Genomic DNA, 22,778 nt, shown 5'->3' with positions numbered 1-22,778 from the left:
GTCTGAATTGATTGCTTTTTCGCAAGAGCTAAGGAAGTTGTAGCCACAGATTTTCTTGTAGTACTACTTACTAAGTATACTCGGGAATAATGATCTCTTGCCAGGTTAGATAATTCAATAGAAAACAAGTTGGCAAAAATGTATTAAATATCTGCTATTTACCAAATCCTGTGATTACATGACTTGGATTTGCATGCAAAAATAATTCTGTTCTCATAGAACATAATTCAGAGAGTATAGGGAAGTAAGGACAGTGTCTCTAAGAAAGCCAACACAACACCTCTTACTCTTTTCTTGATCCATTTATTAGATTGATACTCTAGGTTCAAAGTCTCACAAACTGATCTTAATCTACCTTAGTGAAAAAGAGGTATTATAAGGATACTGTTGTTTCAGTAAATTCAAGGTCATTAATGTACTGGCACTTGGCAATACAAACATGACTATTTCTCTTTTATTTGTTGCTTTTGTTTATCAGCATTATACACTTGACTACTCCATACTGCTTTATTTCTTTATTTTATTTTTTACTCAGTTTTCTTTGGACTTACCTTGTTCTTTTTTAAAAAAAAATACTCAAATTGAATGCTTATCACATATATTGTCAACTCTTCAGCTTCCTAATAAATGTATTAAAAGCACAATTCATCCTGTATCCCACCAGTTTTGGTATCTAAAGATGCCATTGTCATTCACTTCCAAGTATTTTATGATTTAGGGTCTATTCTTTAATCCATGTATTACTTTAAAAAAATGTTTGTTAACTTCTAAATGTATTGAGTATTTCTCTGTATCTTTTAAAATATAATTTCATTGGTTTCTAATTGCATTTTGGTCAGAGGATGTGATCTCTTGGAAATGGAATATGTATTATGTTGATGGGTTACTTTTGTCACCTGGTTAATTTAAATTATATGAAATTTGCAATGATATGGTTTGATTTTTATTGAATTAAAGCATCTACTTTCAATGTTTATATTTTAGTATCATTAATTTATATGGCACCTTTAAAATAATATAGGAAGGAAAGAATATAAATTTTCTAACAAATCTTGTTTAAAGCAAAAGCAAAAATGTTACTGCATAATCTATTTGATAGCCTTATATTTCTTTTGAATAAATCCTCCAGGAAAGATTAAAAATGTATTGTTACCTTTCTTCCTTGCTTTCCTTTTAGGAGCAATTACTGATATAAGTATATATGTATATAATTAATATGTCTTTTCATGTTAACTTTGAGGACACCTTGCTTCCTCTTAAGATTCAACATTAACTAGTGTAAGGTATTAAATTATAAAGCTTGAAACTCGAGTTTAACTACTGGCTCAGATGTCATCTAGCTGTCCAAACTAAAATATCTGAATGTCAATTCTCCGTAAAGTATAAATCATGCAGCTGAACTAAACTCTGTAAATTTTTTTCCAGGAAGAACTGAACCCCATTATTGTTACCCCACCGATCCAAGCCATTGATCAAGACCGGAATATTCAACCACCATCAGAAAGGCCAGGCATCCTCTATTCCATCCTTGTTGGTTTGTATCTGCTACCATTTTACAGTATCCGTTATCATTCTAGAATCATGCAGAAAAAAATTCTATCTAATCAAAGGAAACACTTTTAATAACAAAGTTCTTTTATTGTTGTAAATGATTGTTACTTTATGTATAAACAATTTAAAGTAATACTTTAAAGGTTTTTCTTCTGCACAATTAGTTTGAGTGAAATGTACAGAAGAAAAAAATGAAAAAACTTTTATGGAAGAAGCAAAAAAAATTAAAATAATAGTATATCTATCTGTATATTGGTGTTTTTTCCTGTATCAACTTATAAAGCTTTCTCTAGGATCACATTTTAAGATGAAATGAAGAACTTACTATCTGCTGGTATTTTATCATTGGTTGGATACTATACATAATTCTGATAATATATGACTGAATTAAATAAGTGCTATTTTGGAACCCTTATTTAAGCATATATACTACATTATACCCTTGGCTGATTTTTCTTGAAAAATTCCACAGAAGCTGTCCTAATCCATCCTTATGCATGTACTGCTAATTGTACCAAAAGCAAAACTGATGAGAAATTGATTATTCTGTTCTTCTCCGATTACTTTTGCTAAAATATGGATGTGGCTGATTTGCACGGTTTATAGCTTCTAGAGAGACAGATGAGAGACAGACCATACATCCTGTAATGAAGAAGGGGCCGCTTTTGAAGCTTCCTTGAAAAATAACTTCAGTGGAGTTCAGCAGTAACCCACAACCCCTTTCTGTCCTCTTGCCTCCAGCCTGTGTGCATATATACATGCTTAACAACCAACAGACATTTGACAGATTCTAAAATATTATACTGTATCCTACTTAGAAATGCTGTTTGTAAAGAAAATTCAAGTAATTCTGTTTCAAGTTTTTGGTCTTTATAATGACACATATGTCATAAGCCAGTTGCAAGATGAGAATGTTACAGTTTTAAAAAGCTCTTGTAAACATAGCATCTTTTAAGTCTGTAGAGGTCTTAGCATAGATAACAGCAAATAAGCATCATTCATTTTATTAACTGAAGGTTTGACGGTATGTCAATCACTGTTCTAGATGCTAAAGATACAAAGATGAGAGATAAATATTCTAGGTTAGGGAAGGGTGGAGTCTGTGGCTAGAAAAATATGAAAAGAGAAATTTAAAGACATCATTTTAGGCACTGTCAATAAAGATTGAACCACATATCATGTGGGCTCACGGGAGGACAGCATTAAGCATTTCTAAAAGAAATGCTTAGGAAGAGACATTTTAGCAGAAAGACTGTGGTTTCCAGGTAGAAAAGGGAAGAAAAATTGTCTAGATAGATAGTACTGCATGTGCAAAGGCCAAAGGACAAAATTTAAGGATAGACTTGCAAAACCATTCTACTTAGCGTAGGCTGGAATCACTGGTATTCATGTTTCTTTCTTTTATAAATTACATTTATTCTTTCTTTCAGCAAATCAGTATGTACACTGTGGAGTGAGACAAATGCCTGACTTTTGGAGCTGGTTTTTTGGCAGCAGAGATAGGCAATAAACAATTGATATAATAAATAACTGTTTAAATAGACAATAGAAATTTGTAAGTGCTATGGAAAAAAAAAATGAGCAGATGAGTGGCATTGGAAGGACAGAAGGAGGGTTGCAGTATACATTGTAGTATTAAATAGGATGGTTAGCATATGCCTTACTCAAAAGCTAAGATATTAGTAAAGGCTTATGGAAGCTAAGGGAGTGATGCATGCTGATAACTGAGGGAAGAGTTTCTAGGCAGACATAAAAGCTGGAGCCTACTTGATGGGTTTTAGAAGCAACAACGAGGCTAGTAGCACCGGAGAGAAGTGAGTGAGATGAATATAGAAAGGTGAAAGATACCAGGGGGGCAGAAATCATAGAACCTTATAGGTTATTTAGCTACTTTGTCTTTTTCTCTGAGTGAAATGAGGAGCTAGTGCAGAAATTTGAGCAGAAAAATAACATAATGATATTAAGTTCCATCAACCTACAGCTATAGGATAATAGTTGGTCCTGAAAAATGGATATAACATCTTATAGTTAATTTCCCCTCACAGCTAAGTTAAATAAAATGATATCATTTAATAGTTTTTACATTTTTAGAAGGCACAGCATTGTAGGGATTAAGAGTGTATCCTCTGGAATTGTACAGTTAGGACATGTGTACTCACAGATACACAAACACCCCTCCCCTGCCCCGAGATTTCCATGGCTCTGGCTTCATGTAGTTTTCTGAAACTCTTAATTTTCCTCAAATCCACATAAATAATTCTGAATACATGTGCTCCTCAGACCCAGCTCTCAGTTACCATGTGAGGGCTTCTCTCCAGCTTGTACTCATTACAGGTAGTCTTCTCTTTACCAGATGTGGGGATATGGATGCTAATGTCTGTGAAAAGGGCATCCAAGGGATGTTGCTAACCTCTTCACTGTTACTGCTACTATAGTGCTTACTGGTAGAATCATAGATTAACCAAAAAAGCTTTACAGGAAAAGCTAGAGAAGGATGTCCATAGGGAATATAAGAAGTTTCAACATATCTCTAGGAATCTAGAAAGACAACAGCAAGAATTGTGCTGTGTGTATGCTCAGGAAATGCCTGGAAAGGCCCTAAACTCTCATCTCTGGCTGATCTTGAGGCTCTGCAAAACCAGTCAGTGAAATTTAAGATGGAACAATACCTTAAACCAACTAGACCTAACAGGTATCTGTAGAACACTCTACCCTCCAAACAGCAGAATATACGTTCTTCTCAAGTGCACCTAGAATATTCTCCTGTATAGGCCATGCTAGGCCATAAAACAAGTCTCATTAAATTTAAAATGATTAAAATCATACAAACTATATTTTCTGACCACAATGAAATGAAATTAGAAACCAATAATAAAGAAAATTTTGGAAATTCACAAATATATGGAAATTAAACAGCACTCAAATAACCAGTGGCTCAAAGAATGAATCAAAAAGGGAATCAGCAAAATACTTTGAGATAAAAAAAAATAAAAAACACATTGTAACAAAACTTACAGGGTGCAGACTAAGTAATACTTAGAGTGAGATTTATAGTTGTAAATACCAGTATTAAAATCAAAAGAAAAATCTCTAATCAATAATGAATTCTCTCACACAAAGACACTGACAAAGGTTGAGCAAACTAAAGTAAAGCAGGAAAAAGGATAGAAATATCCAATAATAAAGACCAGAATGGAAATTAATAAAACAAAGATTAGAAAAACAATACAGAAAATCAATGAAACCAAAAGTTGATATTTTTAAAAAAATCACCAAAATTGACAAAACCAGACAGGCATAAGAGCCATAAGATGTTAACCGAGGTGGTAAAAGATCTCTACAAAGAGAACTATGAAACACTGAAGAAAGAAATCACAGATGACACAAACAAATAGAAAAAACATTATCACACTCATGGATCAACAAAATCAACATTGTTAAAATGGCCATATGGTCCAAAGTGATTTACAGATTCAGTGCAATCTCCATCGAAATACCAATGTCATATTTCACGGATCTAGAAGAAATAATTCTATGCTTCATTTGGAACCAAAAAAGAGCCCCCCAAACTAAAGCAATCTTAAGCAGAAAGAACAAATTTGGAGGCATCACATTACTAGACCTCAGACTACATAGTAACTAAAACAACTTGGTACTGGTACAAAAATAGAGACATAGACCAAGGGAACAGAACAGAAAACCCAAATATAAAACCATCTACATACAGCCAACTGATCTTCAGTAAAGCAGACAACAACATACACTGGGGAAGAGAAGCCCTAATCAATAAATGGTACTGGGAAAATTGGATAGCCACAGCAGAAGAATGAAACAGGGCCCCTATCTCTCACCATTCACAAAAATTAATTCAAGATGGGTAAAAGATTTAAATGTAAGGCATGCAACCATAAGAATTCTAGAAAAAAATGTAGGAAAACTCTTCTAGATATTGGCCTAGGCAAAGATTTTATGACTAAGACCCCAAAGGCAATTACAGCAACAACAAAAATAAATACATGGAACTTGATTAAGTTGCAAAACTTCTGCACAGCTAAGGAAATAATCAACAGAGCAAATAGACAACTTACAGAAAGGGAAAGAATGTTTGCAAGCTATATGTCTGATAAAGGGCTAATATCCAGAATCTAAAAAGAACTCAAACAAATCAACAGGAAAAAAAATGACCCCATTAAAAAGTGGACAAAAGACATGAACAAAAGTTTTTCAAAAGATTTATTTATTTATTTATTATTTATTTATTTATCTAACAGCTAAGAAATGCATGAAAAAATGTTCAACATCACTAATCATCAGGGACATGAACTTAAAAAGACAATGAGATATCATCTTACCCCTGTTAGAATGGCTTTTATTAAAAAGTCCAAAAACAATAGATGCTTACATGGATGCAGAGCCAATTCACAATTCACAATTGCAAAGAGAGAGAAAAAAATTCTAATACACTGTTGGTGGGACTACAGATCTACAAATTAGTAAAACCTTATGGAAAAGAGCACGAAGATTTCTGAAAGAACTAAAAGACCTACCATTCAATCCAACAATCCCACTACTGGGTATGTACCCAAAGGAAAAGAAGTCATTTTATCAAAAAGACACCTGCACTAGAATGTTCATTGCAGCACAATTCACAATTAGAAAGATGTGGAATCAATCCAAATGCCCATCAGTTCATGAGTGAATCAACAATATCTGGTATATGTATACCATGGAATACTGCTCAGCCATAAAAAAGGATGCAGCAATTTGGGTGGAACTGGTGACCATTATCCTAATGTACTCTCTAATAAATTGGAACTAACTGATGGGCACATATTTGCACAGAAGGAAGTAAAAGTCACTGGAGATCAAGTGGGTGGGAGGTGGGGGGGGGCAAGGGGACATGGGGAGGGGCAGATCCCTACCTAACAGGTCCAATGAGCACTATTCAGGTGATGGGCATACTTGTAGCCCTGACTCAAGCATTACAAAAGCTATCCATAATAGAAACATTTGAACCCCTTCAATATTTTGAAAAAAAAAAATAAGAAATCCATCAATAACCTTGAAAAAAAAAAGATAAGATGCATTTCACTATCTTTGGAATGAAGGAGAGGAACTTACTACATATCTTACAGAAATAAAAAAACACTGTAAGGGAATATTATATACAATTTATGCCAACTAGTTAAACTAGATACAATAGACAAATTCCTAGAAATCCAGAAACTATTGAAACAAACTCCATAAGAAATATAAAATCTGAACAGACCCATGATAAGTAAAGGTATTGACTAAGCAATCTAATTCTACAAAGAAGAATCCAGGATCAATCAGATGGCTTTACTGGTAAATTCTACCAAATTTACCAAATTAAAAAAAAAAAAAGATTTAATAGCCATTCTTATGAAATTCTTCCAAAATATGGAAGAGAAGTGTCACTTTCTTACTCATTCTCTGAGGGTAACATCACCCTGATAGCAGAACTAAACAGAGACATCACGAGAATAGAAAGCTATATGCCAATATTCCTTATAAATATAGAAGCAAGGGGAGGGAAAATAGAATCTTCTTGATAGGAAGCAAAAAATCAGTGCCATCTCTGACCTATTACAAGTAATTCAAGGAGATCAGAATGTTCATAAAGTGGAGCTGTGAATTACAAGACATAAAGTACATTTAGGCAAGATTGTGTGTGTATGTTAGCTTAAGATAGTAACATTATAGATTGAAGACATAACTTTCTGATCCCTCACTCAAGGGCTAAAATATATATTTGTGTACACATTCTAATATTCAAAAATTATACATGTATTATCATTAGTTAAAATTTCAATTCTCAATAGTTGCATAGAAAATTAATTATTATTAATTATATAATATAAGTCCACATTTCAAATAATTGTATTAATGACTTCAAAATTGTCAGACTATTTCTCAGATATGCTTGGATCTCCATGGTTCTGACCTAATAACATGAGTGATTAAGCTCTTTTACTAGGAGCATGGGAAGTGACTGTTCTGTCTCTTTTTTGTTCACTTTTGCATGCATCATTAGTGCTATCTTTAATCTCAGGTTCACTTGCAGAAATATTTCTCAGCTATTTACTTATTTTTGTATTAGTATGATGAAAAATGAACACTACTAAATACAGATGACTTTAACTGGACAAGTGTAAACCAAAACCCATTGGAATGTGCTGAAATGAAACAGACAAGGGTAGATGCTGCTTGTGATGGTTAATATGTCAATTTGGCTGGGCTAAAGGGTGCCCAAATAGCTGGTAAAATGTTATTCTGGGTATGTCTCTGAGGGTGTTTTAGGAAGAGATTGCATTTGAACCAGTAGCCTGAGTAAAGAAGATGGCCCTCAGCAACGTTGGCAGGCATCATCCAATCCATTGAGGGCTTGAATAGAACAAAAAGGCAGAGGAAAGGGGGATTTTTTTTTCTCTCTCTCTCTCTTCTTGAGCTGGGACATCCATCTTTTCCTGCCCTTGAACATTGAAACTGTTGGTTCTCAGGCTTTCAGAATTCTGGATTCCTGCTAGTGGCCCCTGCTGCTTCTTAGGCTTCTAGACTTGGACGTAATTACACCACCGTTTTTCTGGTTCTCCAGCTTGAAATAGTCAATGGTCTCGGCGTTCCTAACTAAGAGATCATCAATCTCTCTCTCTTTCTTTCTTCCTCCCTCCTTCTCTCTCTCTCTCTCAACTAATATATCCTAATATCCTATTGGTTCTATGTCTCTGGAGAACCCTGTGTAACACACTGCTGTGTATTCTTCCACACTGTGTATTTACAACATCTTTCTCAAGATTCTTTGCTCGTGCCCCTAAAATATACTAAGAGCAACAACAGTGTCAACTGGTATGTAAAATGTTGCTTAAGCATATTTTTTATATTATTTTTAGTTGAAAATAAATATGAAATTAAGGTTTTAATAGGAGTGGTGATTACATAAGTCTGTACAATTGCCCTAAAATATTAAAGCTTAAGATATATGTATTTCACTGTATGTAAATTGCACCAATGAATAAAACATAAAAATTTTGTATGTTTTTCCTCACCACCCACTTTAGGGATTATCACAATATACAATAGGTAAAATTGTGTCTAGATAATTAAGAGATAAAAGTGCCACTTTAGAAAGTTTACTTCAATGATTATAAATGATGGAATGTGAGAAGATTTTAGACTTTTACAGTGGTAGAAGTATGAAGGGACAAAAGTCTAAATAAGGAAAGAGAGTAGGATTATAAAAAAGAAACACATTGGAAAGAATGACATAGGCAAGAAAGAATCACTTGTAGAATGTATGGCCAGTTGGGTAGTGAGAGTAATTTGGGGATTTGAATCTCCACAGTCAGAAAAGCAGTGGTACAATTAGCATGAATTTGGTTCCTGGGTTTGAAATTGTTTTTATGTTTAAATAACAGATATGAATATGTCATATTCCCTGAAATTATGGTCTCAAATTTCAAAGACTCTGAGAATCCCCTGAGGTTATTCGAAGAGGTGTCCCTAACCTTCCTTTTCAGCGGTTCTGAGTCAGAAGATTGAGATAGGATCTTTGGTCTTTCTAGTGCAGGTAGACCAAGAACTATATATATAGAAGCATTGTAATAAAAATGCATAGGAAAAACACCCCAGGCAAATATTTGTAGAATTTTTCTAAGTTGAGAAAGTGGCTACTAATATAAAAAAATTAGCGTTCTTAAAGGACAAGGAAATGAGGATTTGAAATTTTGGGGGGAGAGCATTACAGATGAGAAAATTAAGTTTGTTAAAATTTAGATAAGAAAATTAAGTTTGTTATTCATCAGAAATAGCTTACAAAGAAGTTTTACAAAGAGAATGGATTTAGAGCTGAGGTAATTTGGAGGATATAGAGGTAGGATAAAGGTAGTTGACTGTTTGCAATTGGAATTATGCACCAAGGAAATGGAGTAGCTGAAAAGAAAACTGTTGCTAAAATTAAAACTAATGGAAGAGAATAGCAAGAAATTAGAGGTCATTTCTATCACATATAATTTAACCTAGGGATAATTTGATACAAAAATAAATGCTCTTTGAAGGCATAGAAGAAAATATGGTTAAAACTATTAACAAAACTTTACTTATATAAAAAGGGTAGCAGGTGAATTGAATATCAGAGGAATAGAATATTAATACAATTACCTCCAAGATTAAATGAAATAAGGACTAGATATAGAAAACCCTGAGCTTTGGAGATGTTTTGGAAGAAGCAATATTTTTAGCTGAATTAAGCTTTGCTAAATGGAATGAACATCACATTTTCCAAATGGGACAAATTTAGTGAATCTGTAGAGACTTTGAACTTAGACATGTACTTCTATTCTTGGACAATATTTTTGTACTTGAATACCCTGGCTTCTGCAAGGTATTTAGCATTCAGGAGTTACTAAATGTTTTCATAGAAAATCATGCAGAGATAAGTTACATATTATAATTGCTTTTGTTCTCCTAGAGGAAATTGTGGGTGTATTCATTAGTAACATTTGACGGAGACCTATCATAAATTTTTGCCTATCTACGATGTCAAAATTTGAGGAATAACCATAAATCTTCATGACAACCAGTAGACAGGATTCTCTTATATTTCTGTGTATATCAGATTACTAGTTAAATAGTATATGTGAAGAGCTACATTTTTAGTGGAAAAGAAAAAGTGCTTTGCATTATATTGAATGCACATTTTCCAATGTATCAAGCATTAAAAACAAATATTTCCTTGGATAGGACTTGTTTGTTAAAAATAGCCAACGAACTTGAGTTCATCTTGACAGAAAAGGAAATTTATTGAAAGGACTTGGTTTTCTTCCACAATTCAAGGAAATATTGAAAAATATAGCATTTTAAGGAGAGGAAATAGGAATTTCAGGGATTAAATAAGATTAAATAAGAGGGATTAAAAATCCTTTCCTCTAGAGGTTTATTATAGTTGTTCAATTCTCATAACTATGTTTTGATCTTTTGCTGAAAATGAAAATTGTTGGAAGAGAATCTCATAATTATATATTTTAGGCCAGGTGTCCATAATTCACCTGATCAGCTACATCTAGAGAGTCAGAAATGCTATGCTCATAAGTAATGCTTAAATACAGCTCTTAGAAAAATTTGTTAGGGTATGAATACTTTAATAATATGAATCACAAAGGCAATTCAATGAATAAAAAGTTAATCTTTGCAACTAATATTGCTGGAACAATCGGACAGCCATATATAACAAATAAACCTCAATCCATACCTTGCCCCATGTTCAAAAATTAACTTTAAAATCTTTCTATACCTAAATGTAAAAACTAAAACTATAAAACAACTAAAATACAACATCAGTAAAAATTTTAGTGACCTTAGGATTGGCAACAGTTTCTTAAATATAACAAAATTGAAAACATATAAAAGGAAAAATTAAAAATTTGACATCATGAAGGTAAAAATTAATTTAGTCTTCAAAAGACACTGATAATAGATTGAAAAGTCAAGTGACAGAAAAGAGAATATATTTTGCAAAGTATATGTCCAACACATGACCTATATTGGGACTATAGGAAAACACAATGTAATAAAAATGAGACAAACCACTGTTACAAAATGGAAAAAAGTGTTAAATCATTTATCATAGAAGTACACAAACTGTAAATAAGAATGTGAAAAGTTGATCAATTTCAGTAGCTATTGGGGAAATGCTTATCAAAGCCTCAATGAATACAGCTACATACCCACCAGAATGGCTAAAATTTGAAAAGACTGTCCACATCAAGGGTTGATGAAGATGTGGAGGATCTGGAACTCTTATACACTCCCAGTGGGAATGTGAAATGATATAGCTGCATTGGAAAGTAATTTGGGAGTTTCTTAAAAAGTTAAATATTACTTAATAATGAAAAGATGTTATTAAGAGACACAGCCACTTAGATGAATCTCTAATGCTTTATACTCAGTTAAAAGAAGCCAGTATCAAAGTCTACATACTGTATAATTCCACTTAAATGGCATTCTCAGAAGGATGAAAATGTAGTGATAGGGAGCAAATCAGTGGTTGCTAGGCATTAGAATATGGGGAGCAAAACATAAAGGAATTCTTTGATCATAGAATCATTCTTTATTCTAATTTTGGTGGTGGTTACACAAACCTATACATACCTAAAAATTCAGAAAATTGTATATAATGATACAATTATATAATGATGCCTAAAAACTAACCTTAAGAAGGCCAATAGGGCCCAAGTGTCTAATTCATTGGATATAGACTATATAGCATAAAAGGAAAGTGTATAGACTGTGGAATTACATACCTTGAGTTTGAATCTGGCTCAGTTATTTACTAGCTGTGGAAGTTCAAAACATTTTACTTAATCCCTCTGAGTGTTAATTTCTTCATAGATCAAATAATAATATATTTCCCCTAGGGCTGTTTTGACACTTAAACAAGGAAGAAAATTGATAAATAAAGAGATAAAGTTTTCTCCACAGTAACTCCAGAATTAACTGCAAATAAGTGTTACTCTCTAGGAAATTAAATTATTTTCCCAGATCAGCTATTATTCAATCAGCTTCTTTGATTTTTGGTTCATCCTTTCATACACCCTGCTCCATTCTACTCTGATGAGAGTAATACCCAACCAAAACTAACTGTAAATTACATTGCATTTTTAAAAAATTTAATTACAAGTATATAAAAAAGAAGTGAGAATAGCAAATAAATCACCATTTAGCATCACTTAGTTTCAAGAATTATGAACATTTGGCCAAAATTTGTTTCTGTTTTTCTATCCATTTACCTCTACATAATTGTTTTGAAGAAAATCTCAGATATTTCATTTTAATCTATAAATATTTACTATGTATGTCTACAAAATAACTCCTTAAAACATTTCTACAATATCATAATTGCTACAATATCACATTCACATAAAAATATCTAACAACCATTTTTATTATTAAACATCCAGTTAGTGTTTATCATCATTTTCTCACAAATTTATTTTTGTTTTTGCAGTTTTTTTCTTCTTTTTTTTTTTTAATAGGGTAAGAGGGCAGGGGAACCAGGATTCGTATAAGGTTCATACATTGTGATTGATATTTTCTGAAGTCATTTTTAATCTACACTGGTTCTCTTTGCATTATTATTGTATTTTTTAACTTTTTCCTTGAGATTTGTTTATTTTAAAAAGTCAAGTTGTTTCTCTTATGGTGTCTCCCATAGTCTGGATTGTGCTCCCCTTGGTGTAATTTTACATGTTCCTCTGTCCCTTGCATTTCCTCTAAATTTTGAAGCTTAATCAAATAAAGGTTTTTGTTTGTTTTCTCAGAACTATTTAATATATAGTATATTACTCTATATGGAATGCCATTACAAAACACCATAGTCTGGGTAGCTTAAGCAACAGAAATTTGTTTTCTCATAGTTTTGGAGGCTGGAAGCTCAAATCAAGGTGCTGCCATGGTTGGTTTCTGGTGAGGCCTTTCTGGCTTGTAGATTGATGTTTTCTTGCTGTGTCCTTATGTGACCTTTATGTGAACTTGGAGAGAATGAAAGGAATAGAGAGAGATAGAGGGCAAGGGAGAGAGAGAGAAGGGAGGAGGAAAAGAGAGAGTAAGAGGGACAGAAAGAGAGAGAACACACTACAGTATCTCTTCCTCTTCTATTAATAAGAACACCAGTCCTATCAGATTAGGAGCCTATCCATATGACATCATTTAACCTTAATTATCTCCTTAAAAGGCTCTGTCTTTGTATACAGTCACATCGGGAGTGAGGGCTTCAACATAAAAATTTATGGACACAGCCCCCAGTTTGTAGCTGATGATGGTGAATTAATTCTTTCATTGGGAGGCATGAATTATCTCTTTTGTGCTGTTAGCAGCAGTTGATGCTCAAACTTGTGATCCATTAATTTATGAGGAGTTGTAAAATGTTGGCACTCTAATTTTATCACTCTTTTTATATTATTAGCTAGAATAATTCCATAAAGAGAAACTTAATTCATCAATTGTTTGTTTACTGAGTATTATGTATCATATGGAAAAAGCAGAACATGCATAATGTTTTCTTATTTTCCAGTTTTCAAAATGTTTCCCAGGTATCCTCCAGAAGTGATCAATAAGGTGTTCTTTTTTCATGGTTATTATGAACTTATGGATTTAAGCATATTTAATCTGTTTCAAATCATTACTAATATCTTTATCGATGCTCAAACTGCCCCATCTTTAGCCAGAGGAAACCTTTTTCTTGTTGGTTCTTGAGTACTTTTGACACCAGCTTAGTAGTTTTGGGTATCTTTCTTGCTACTTGGTATGCCCAGGTGTTTCACGGTTATCTTGATGATTTTCTGCTCTGGATCTGGAATCAACTTTCTCTTTCAGAAACCTTAATTTCTTTTAGTGGTAAATGGTATTTCAAAAATCAGAATCTTAACACTAGAAATGTTCTTTACTTCTAAGTTGGCCATTATTTTTACTTCTTTTAGTTCTGTATTCAGAGCTATGCTGTATGTATTTTGTTTCTTACAATACACTACAACCTGAGTTTAAATTTATATTGCCAATTCAAGATTAAAACTATAGGTGCTTTTATCTAACCTCTTTAATCTTATGTTTTTATCTCCTTTGTCCCTTCCCCAAAGAATCCTCTTTACAATACTGAGAATAATAGAATTAAAACATGACACAATTATGTACTCACTTAATTTATTATAAAATACTCCTACAGCCATCTTAGAATAACAACACCAATATTGCCACCAATAATATGATTACTGTAGATCATTGGTCCCCAACCCCTGGGGCTGTGGCCTGTTAGGAACCAGGCTGTGTATCACTGCCTGAGCTCTGCCCTCTCCCCTCCTGTCTGTGGAAAAATTGTCTTTCTTGAAACTTAGGAACCCTCCTGCACAGCAGGGGGTTAGCGGCAAGTGAGCTGGTGAAGCTTTTAAGCTTCATCTGTATTTACAGCTGCTCCCATCCTCGCACCAGTGGCAGAGCTCTGCCCCCCACCTCCCGTTAACCCCCAACTCCCAATCCCATCTGTGGAAAAATTGTGGGGACTGCTGCTGTAGACAGTTTAATTTTTTTTTTCTATTGTTCTTAGGCTATATTACACTGAGGATGTGATGTCAAGTTATTGTCTTTTAAAGTCATAGTCATCTGGAGTAATTCTTTTCTGTTTGTGCTTATATCTCAAATGACTGCCTATTTAGATTGATTTTGTTTTGTTTTATATTTTGAGAAGTCTTTAAAGTCAATTTGTTCTATAATAATATATAACATGTATATGGCTTCAAAATAAGAAAGACTAATATAGTTAATGAAGCCTAATTTTAATACCTATGCCTCCCACTCATATTCTCTCATTCTCTTCTCTCTCTCTCTCATATGTAATCAATTTTTAATGTTATGGCTTATTTTTGTATATTTTAATATGCATATGCATTACCTTTTAAATATGTGTATACTCTCTTTTCTAAAAGTTATTCTTTTATAGACCCTTTTTTCCATATCACTTTTTTTCACTTAATATATCTGAAAATAACTCTATAGTAATAGGTAAAGATATCTATCATTTGTTTTTACGTTTGAATTATCATCCACTTTAGGATGTTTCACTATTCAGCCAGACCACTATTGATGTATATTTAAGTGGTTATTTATCTTTCATTATTATAATGCAAAAATGTCCTTGAAGTGGAATTTCTGGGTCAAAAAGTAAACATTACTATGATTTTGATAGATTATGCCAAGTTCTCCTTCATAAGTTTTAAAGCACTCTTTTATTAACACCACCTATGTCCAAAAGTGCCTATGTTCTTGCAGGCTCATCATAGAATATGGTGTGCAATTGAGACAATTGCTAATCTAGCAAGTGACAAATGGAATCTTAGTTAAGTTTTATTTTGTATTTTTCTTCTTATATATAGAGGTGAGCATCTTCTTTTATGATTGAGAGTTATTTGCCTTTCCTTTTCTGTGAACTACTTGTTCATTCTCTAGCAGCTAGCCCCAACCTTTCATTAATATAAGGCATCACTCAGTCTTTCTTTCTTAGGTAATTTATAAATCTCTCTCTATATAAGAGATAAGAACATTTTGTCTCAGATATAAATTGCAAATATTTTTTCCCAGTTTGTCACTGTGGTTTTACTTTGTTTATTGTATCTTGCCATGCAATTTTGTAATATAGTCGCATTTATTTACCTTTTCCCTTATTGCTTCTTGATTTTGAGGCGTAGTTAGGAAAGGTTTGCCCACTCTCATGTTAGAGTAAAATTTATCCATGTTTTAATCTATGAATAGTGTTTATATTGTTTTATTATTTATTATACATGGATATCTTCTCCATTTGGTGTTTGCTCTAGTACATTATATGAAAAATGGATACAATTCCACCATTTTCTGCATGACTCTCTTGTTAGGAGTGATAACTCCTTTATCATATATTAAATTTCATCTGTAATTCTGACCATTTCTGGATTTTTAGCCCATTTTAATTATGTAAATTAATTTTCTGTTTTTTGTTTTTTTGTTTTTTTTTTCCCCCTTCCTAACATAATGTCCAGGAGAATTTCCTTTCTTGTCTCATAGTTGAAGCGAAGGAGTAGTAGCAATAAGCCCATTTCTGGGTATGTTTTACTTCTGGCAGCCTGGATTTGAATGCAGACTCTGTCCCTAATTGTTTTTTTTTTTGTTTGTTTGTTTGTTTTTTGACTTGGATAAGTTATTTAATTTTTCAAACCTCCAAAATCCTTATCTGTAGAATGGAAATGATTTGCAGGGTTATTGATGGTTACTTATATAAAGCTTTTATCATATACTTGGCTTCAAAAACTGGGAGCTATGTTATTTTACTCTTATTGTTTGTCCAAATGTATATACCGCACAGTTCTATGATTTGACTTCTAGTCTTTCTTCACTTTGGGAAAAAGAATGTTTCAGTACACAAAGCAAGATAACAATTGAAAGAAATTTATTTAAGAAAAAATGTATTTCAACTTACTGAAATGCCTGCATTTAATAAATAGCCTCCCTAGACATTGAGGATAATCAAAACCTATATTTTAATTTACTGTGGTTGACATAATTATCTAGATACTTATCTTAAGAAAAATATTTACCTTGATGGAATAGGATATGTTCTTATTAATTTGCAAGCATCTCGATATTTGGTACAAATTACAAACCATTATTTATTACAAGATATGTTGAAAGATCATGCAGGCTATAATTTAGATTTATGCACCATTAAAATACAATTTTATAATCTAAAATTTACTCTCCCTCTACCTCATATCTCTTTTTATGTGATGAAGTTTCAAATTAATTAAAGAACTCTCTTAATAAAAAATATTTGGAAAATCATCCAAACAACTATTTTTCATTTTCTTACTCATAAATAAGCTAATTAATTATATACTACATGTGTGTCTTCTTTCCCTTGACTGCATAATTTTGAAACTTAATTTACTAATGAAATTGTAATTTTGTTCCTTAGCTAATGAATGGAAATAAATAAAGCAGATACACATATTACTTATTGTTCTTAATTATGTGCTGAAATCTCAATGTCTTTCAGGGACTCCTGAGGATTACCCACGATTTTTCCATATGCATCCTAGGACTGCAGAACTTAGTCTCCTGGAACCAGTAAACAGAGACTTTCACCAGAAATTTGATTTGGTTATTAAGGTAAATTAAACTAATATCTTATCTCCTTGTGTTTGTGAATTACTAATCAAAGAAACCTGCAGCGGCTACTGTAGACACTTTTACATTATAAAAATTAAAATTAATGTGGACAGCAATTTACCAGTTGTCTGTTAAAAAAAAGAGCAAGTATAATTTTAATATATTGTGTTGCTTTTCTCTAAAACAATTTTTATAGCACTATGTAATAAAATACTAAGTATTTTTTATATGTAATAAATGCCCTGGTCAAATGTATATAATTCTACATAATTCATTACATCTTCTAACATTTATTTTTCTATGAAAAGGAATTAGTTTTTGACCACAGAAGCATAACCAATGAATATATTTAAAATATGCTTGATTTACATTTTTAAATTTTAATAACACATTATTTGATTAAATGCTGCTGCTTTTTCTAACATAAAAGTGAAAGGTCTTGCTTATCCAGAGAATATTTCAGTATATGTCTCATTATTTTCTTTGTGTTGAAAGATGATCCTAGACCTGAAAATTTTCAAAACTAAGGTAATCTATTTTGCAGTACAATTTTGGTTTAATAATATCTAACATGTTGCAATGACATCGTGAAAGAGATATGTGGAAATCCAGATGATCTTCCAGTTGATTCTGATGGACTTCATTGAGAAGATGAGATTAAAGCTGGACAGCAAAGGAAAAATAGGAATTTGCCAAGTGGAGATGGGGACTGGGAGAAGGGCATTATAAGTAAAAGAAAAGACAAAAGCAAAGGTACAACATAAGTTTAGTATATAGTGCATAATATTTTCATATTTAAGCATACCAAAAAAATAGCTCTAGAAATGCAGCCCTGTGGTATTTTTCTCACTTTTTTAAAATTTAAAAGTATTAGAGGAAAAGCAATTAAGGTAAGGAAACTTACTGAGCATATACTTTATGCCAGCTGCTTTATATACATTTTTCATTGAACTGTTGCCACAATCTTACTACTGGGCTCATTTGTACAAAATGTGGAAACTGAAGTTCAGGTAAGGTAAATGATTAGCTCAGAATTACATTACTAATGAGGGGCAGAATTGGGATTCAAATATAGTTTTATCTAAACTAAAGCTATGCTATTTTCACTTCACAAATATGCAATTGCTTAAAATTTGTTCTCTGGTTTAACTATCCATAAGTCCAACTGCAAACAATATTATGTGCACATATATTAATAATTTTAGCTCAAAGTAGGAGCTATGTTCTTACTGGCATGTGTACCAGTTGTAGTATACATGCCAGACCTGTGTTTATTTAGTGGTACTTTGTTCTTGAAAAACTTATAGTTTAGAAGGAGAGTTATATAAGCAAACAAATCAAATATAACACATCAAATGCAAGAGGAAAACATGTAAAAAATACTAGCAATCCATAGAATTGGGACATTTAAATTAATCTGGGGACTCAAAGAGGATTTTCTGAAGAATTCCCCAAACCAAATGTTGCTGAATCAAAAGAATTTGGCCAATGAATAATAGTGGGGAATATGTTTGAACATAAAGAAGTGCTGGAGTAAAAGCCTGGAGACATAATGTAGCAGGCTACAAGCAGTTAACAGGGAAATGAGGTATAGAGCCAGGCCATGGAGACAGCATGATGGATGATTGCAGTTTCTTTGGTTCATTCAGTAAGGGTTTAGGAGTCATTCAACAAAGAAACATTACTTTTACCATCTGTATTAAATGGCCTTGCATGAGATTCATCTTTTTGCATTGAGTATTTTGTAATTATCATGGGACTATCTAAAACTCCAAAATGTGTATTGATCATCTATTGTGCATCTACCTGGAGTCTTGTGGTGCTGCTCTCTGTGGGAGTTAAGAAACTTACAAAGCACTGTTTCCAAACTGACACATTTGAAACTAAAAATCAATTACTTTTCTTTATTATCAAAGTCAGCTGTCCTGGTGTACCTACATACAGAGTAACTGAGTCCATCAATTATAGAAAAAAATCAATTAGAGCAGGCCACAGATTCTTTTTGTTTTAATAACACTTTCTTATTATTAATGGAAGTTTTTAACAGACATTATTAGATTCAAATTACTGTGTTTTGTGTGCAGTCAAGGGGATAATAAGCAAAGGTATCAATCTGTAAGAATAATAATGTGCCACCTGCTTGAATAATAGCTGAGTATTGTGGCATTGTTCAGGGAACCATTGAAATACTACAATCTGGCAGGTCTCTTCTGTAGTAAGTCTTTCAAATTCTTCCCTTATTTTAATACTGCTTCATTTTTACATTGGCCATACAAGTTTTTGTTGGACTTGATCCCAATTTCTGTTTCAGAAGCTGAGAAAAATAAAATAAAATGAAATACCTTCTTTTTAACTTTGAAGAATTCTGCTTTAAAAAGCTATGTGTGCATTTAACAACTGGTGAGTGCCACAAATTAGAGATTTATCATCTTCATTTTTTTTGTATTTCTACCAATGATTTATTCAGCACACTGGCAAATTAAAATGTAAAGGTGAACTAGGAAGACAAACTGGAGTACTTCACAAACTCTAGAACATGAAAAGATTCAAAAATGTTTGATTGAAAAAGGATGTTTCATGTCAAAACACTATCCCAAATTTTAAATAATTGTAATCATTTAAGCATCCTTTAAAACGTGGTACACAGTGTGAACAAGAATCATACATTGGGTTTACCGAGGACAGTTCATGTTTATGCCTTTTGTCTTTATATAATTATTCATAATGCTGCTTTCACTCTTGAAAATGTCCCAGTTTGGATAAGTTGTTTGATCATTATGCTCATAAAGCAAAAATCACCTATCATGTAAAAATATGAAAGCATATTTGAGGTACTAAAAAATAATGCATTAGCTCATGTGTGGAGCATCTATAACAAAGCCCAGAAAATTCCCTTTCATTATTATAAGTGCAGTACTTTTAAAGTGTTATCAGTTGATATATTTATACTCCAGGCATCCAGCACAAAGCTGCTAGCATTTAATTATTAAAACTGATTAAATGGGTAAATTATTAATAATTCACTGTCTCTCAGTTCCCCAAAGAATAATTGCTTTTTATTTTAAATCTAAATCCCTTTGATTAACAACTAAGCAAGGGTAACAGTGAAGTCACAAATACCATTGTGTTATGGTCCCTCTGTCTGGCACACTGGCCTTTAACTTCTTTTCCTCTCAAGTCATGAAAGTATTAATTCTGAACTCCCATCAGTTACTTGGCACACTCTCTGTTCTAGCCACATACTCTTTCTGACATGCAGGCATTTAGAGATGCTGACTCTCTTCCTGAACCATTCCTCTCTTTTCTTGTCAGCAGTCTAACTCAAACTGATGCTTCAGTTTTCAACTAAGAAGACACTCACTCTAGAAAGGAAGAACTACCCGCCCCCTTGCAGCCTGTTTGCTCTTATAGTGGCCTCGATTCCTCTATATTATTATTTTTTTCATTTCAGCACATTATGGGGGTACAAATATTTAGGTTACATATATTGCCTTTAACCCACCCTAGTCAGAGCTTCAAGTATGACCATCCCCCAGACGGTGCACACTGCACCCATTAAGTGTGAATATACTCATCCCCTCCCCCCCACCTGCCCGACACCCGATAAATGTTACTACTGTATGTGCACACAAGTGTTGATCAATTAATACCAATTTGATGGTGAGTACATGTGGTGCTTATTTTTCCATTCTTGTGATACTTCACTTAGTAGAATGGACTCCAGCTCTATCCAGGATAATACAGATTTGCCTGTTTATTTTCTCCTGACCTTTACAGGAGGGCAGATTTTAATGTTTCTTTACATTGTATCTTGTGTCCCTCACCCTACCTAGATATAGCACATAGAAGGTGCTCAATAAACATTTGCTGTAAGAATTTTCTCCATGATACAGTTTATTTTTTAAGATTGCTAAATTTGGGTACTTACATCTTTATTTAAATAAATACATTTGAAAGTGTATGTATTTGGTACAATTTTATGTCATGTTTCTGTTCAAGAAATAAAAGATGCAATTAAATTCTCAAATAAATTCAATTCCTAGAAAAAACTCAGACCTATGTTAAGTCACAGTTAAAGCTATTTATGACTGCATTAAAAAAAACTGTTTCTTCTAAAGAAAAAAAAAATATATATATATATGACATAGAAAATAAGCCAGGGGATTAAAACTAGTGAGCTTGACTATTAGTGCCCGTGTTGCAGTGCTCCTGGCAAGGTGCCTTACTTCAGTAATTTGAGAGTTATAGGAAAATAGCATCTGAGAAATGATTGAGGCCCAAGAGAACAGCTACTACAACCCTTGAGCCTGCATGAATCTTTAATCCTGAAACTCTAGAAAACATGTAGCCACTGTTTGAATAATTACATCAGTTATACTTTACTTCATAGGAATTCAGTAGAAAACCTGGATTCAGTGTTTATAAAGCATATGGCATTTACTAATTTTCAGCTTGCTTAATCTATTTTGAGTGTTTGGCATTTTGCTTAACATTTAGGAGATAGAAATATATAAAAGCTCTGCCTCAAGAAAATCATAAATATGGACATTTTGCTTTTAGAAATATTTACCTTCTGGTGTTTCCGTCCATATTCCCAATTATTGGTGGGATAACTACTCCTAGTATCACACAATTATATCAAATTACAAATGTAAGACACTATAAAATCCCAAGCCTTCTCTTTCAGTTAATCATATTGCAATTGGCCAGCCACTCAAACTAGGCACTTCCAGTTCCTCACAGATCTCCGCTCCCATATGTCCTCACCCAGTAACTTATAAAATCCCATCCAGATATCTCTGGAATTTCTCTTGAATATCTCCCTATGTCCCCACATCCACTGTAACTCTCTAGTTCACCTTCTCATGGCCCATGATCTCACACAATCTTTCAAACTTTTGCTTCTTTTCCTTGTCTTATCCATCTTCCCACATTGCCAAGAGAATATTGCTACAACAACAACAACAAAAATAGATCATGCTGCTGCATATTGCCTTCAAGCCAATTTACAATTTGCCCCCTATGTGAACTTCCAGCAGAGACTTTTTCAAGTTGAAAGATCACAGGTGTCAGAGTCTGGCAGAGTAGCAAGTCACAGATCATCAGTCATCACTTCTTAAAATAGAAAGGATGGAACCTCCCATGAAAATGAAAGAGCTAATAAAATTCATTAAATCTGTTAAGGAGATTGTGAAAAATAAGTTACTGTTTTTTCTTCTGTATGTGTATAACATCACTTTATTGAAAAAAGAGAGGAAAGAAGAAAGACATGAACATTCCCTTAAGGAGAGATTGAACAGGAGCCACCAATGAACCAGGGTTAGGCCAAGGAAAAGAAAAATGAGGACTGCTGTTGCCCAGCCACAGGAAGCAAAATGAATACTGTGGATGACATACCTTCATATCTCTGGAAATACTCTAATTGTGTGTCCCTAGTCCTATTCTTACAGATTCATCAATGAAACACACACACACACTCATCCTAGTCAGTTAGTTTAGGCTACTATAACACAGTATTATAG

General features: G+C 33.0%; 1 protein-coding gene across 17 annotated transcripts in view; it reads left to right on the top strand.

Moving 5' to 3' along the window:
* PCDH15 (protocadherin related 15) overlaps nt 1–22,778 on the top strand; it is a 634,897-nt gene that overhangs the window by 325,932 nt on the left and 286,187 nt on the right. For all 17 annotated transcript variants that reach the window (XM_045568054.1, XM_045568051.1, XM_045568050.1 and 14 more), the window contains 2 exons: nt 1,426–1,534; nt 17,144–17,256. In XM_045568054.1, the coding sequence (XP_045424010.1) occupies nt 1,426–1,534; nt 17,144–17,256 (222 nt within the window). The remainder of the gene's footprint in view (nt 1–1,425; nt 1,535–17,143; nt 17,257–22,778) is intronic.

This window comes from Lemur catta, chromosome 14, assembly GCF_020740605.2.
Source record: "Lemur catta isolate mLemCat1 chromosome 14, mLemCat1.pri, whole genome shotgun sequence".
Taxonomy (NCBI): domain Eukaryota; kingdom Metazoa; phylum Chordata; class Mammalia; order Primates; family Lemuridae; genus Lemur; species Lemur catta.
The sequence above is the reverse complement of the archived record's forward strand: the minus strand, read 5'-3'. Positions and strand labels throughout refer to the sequence as shown.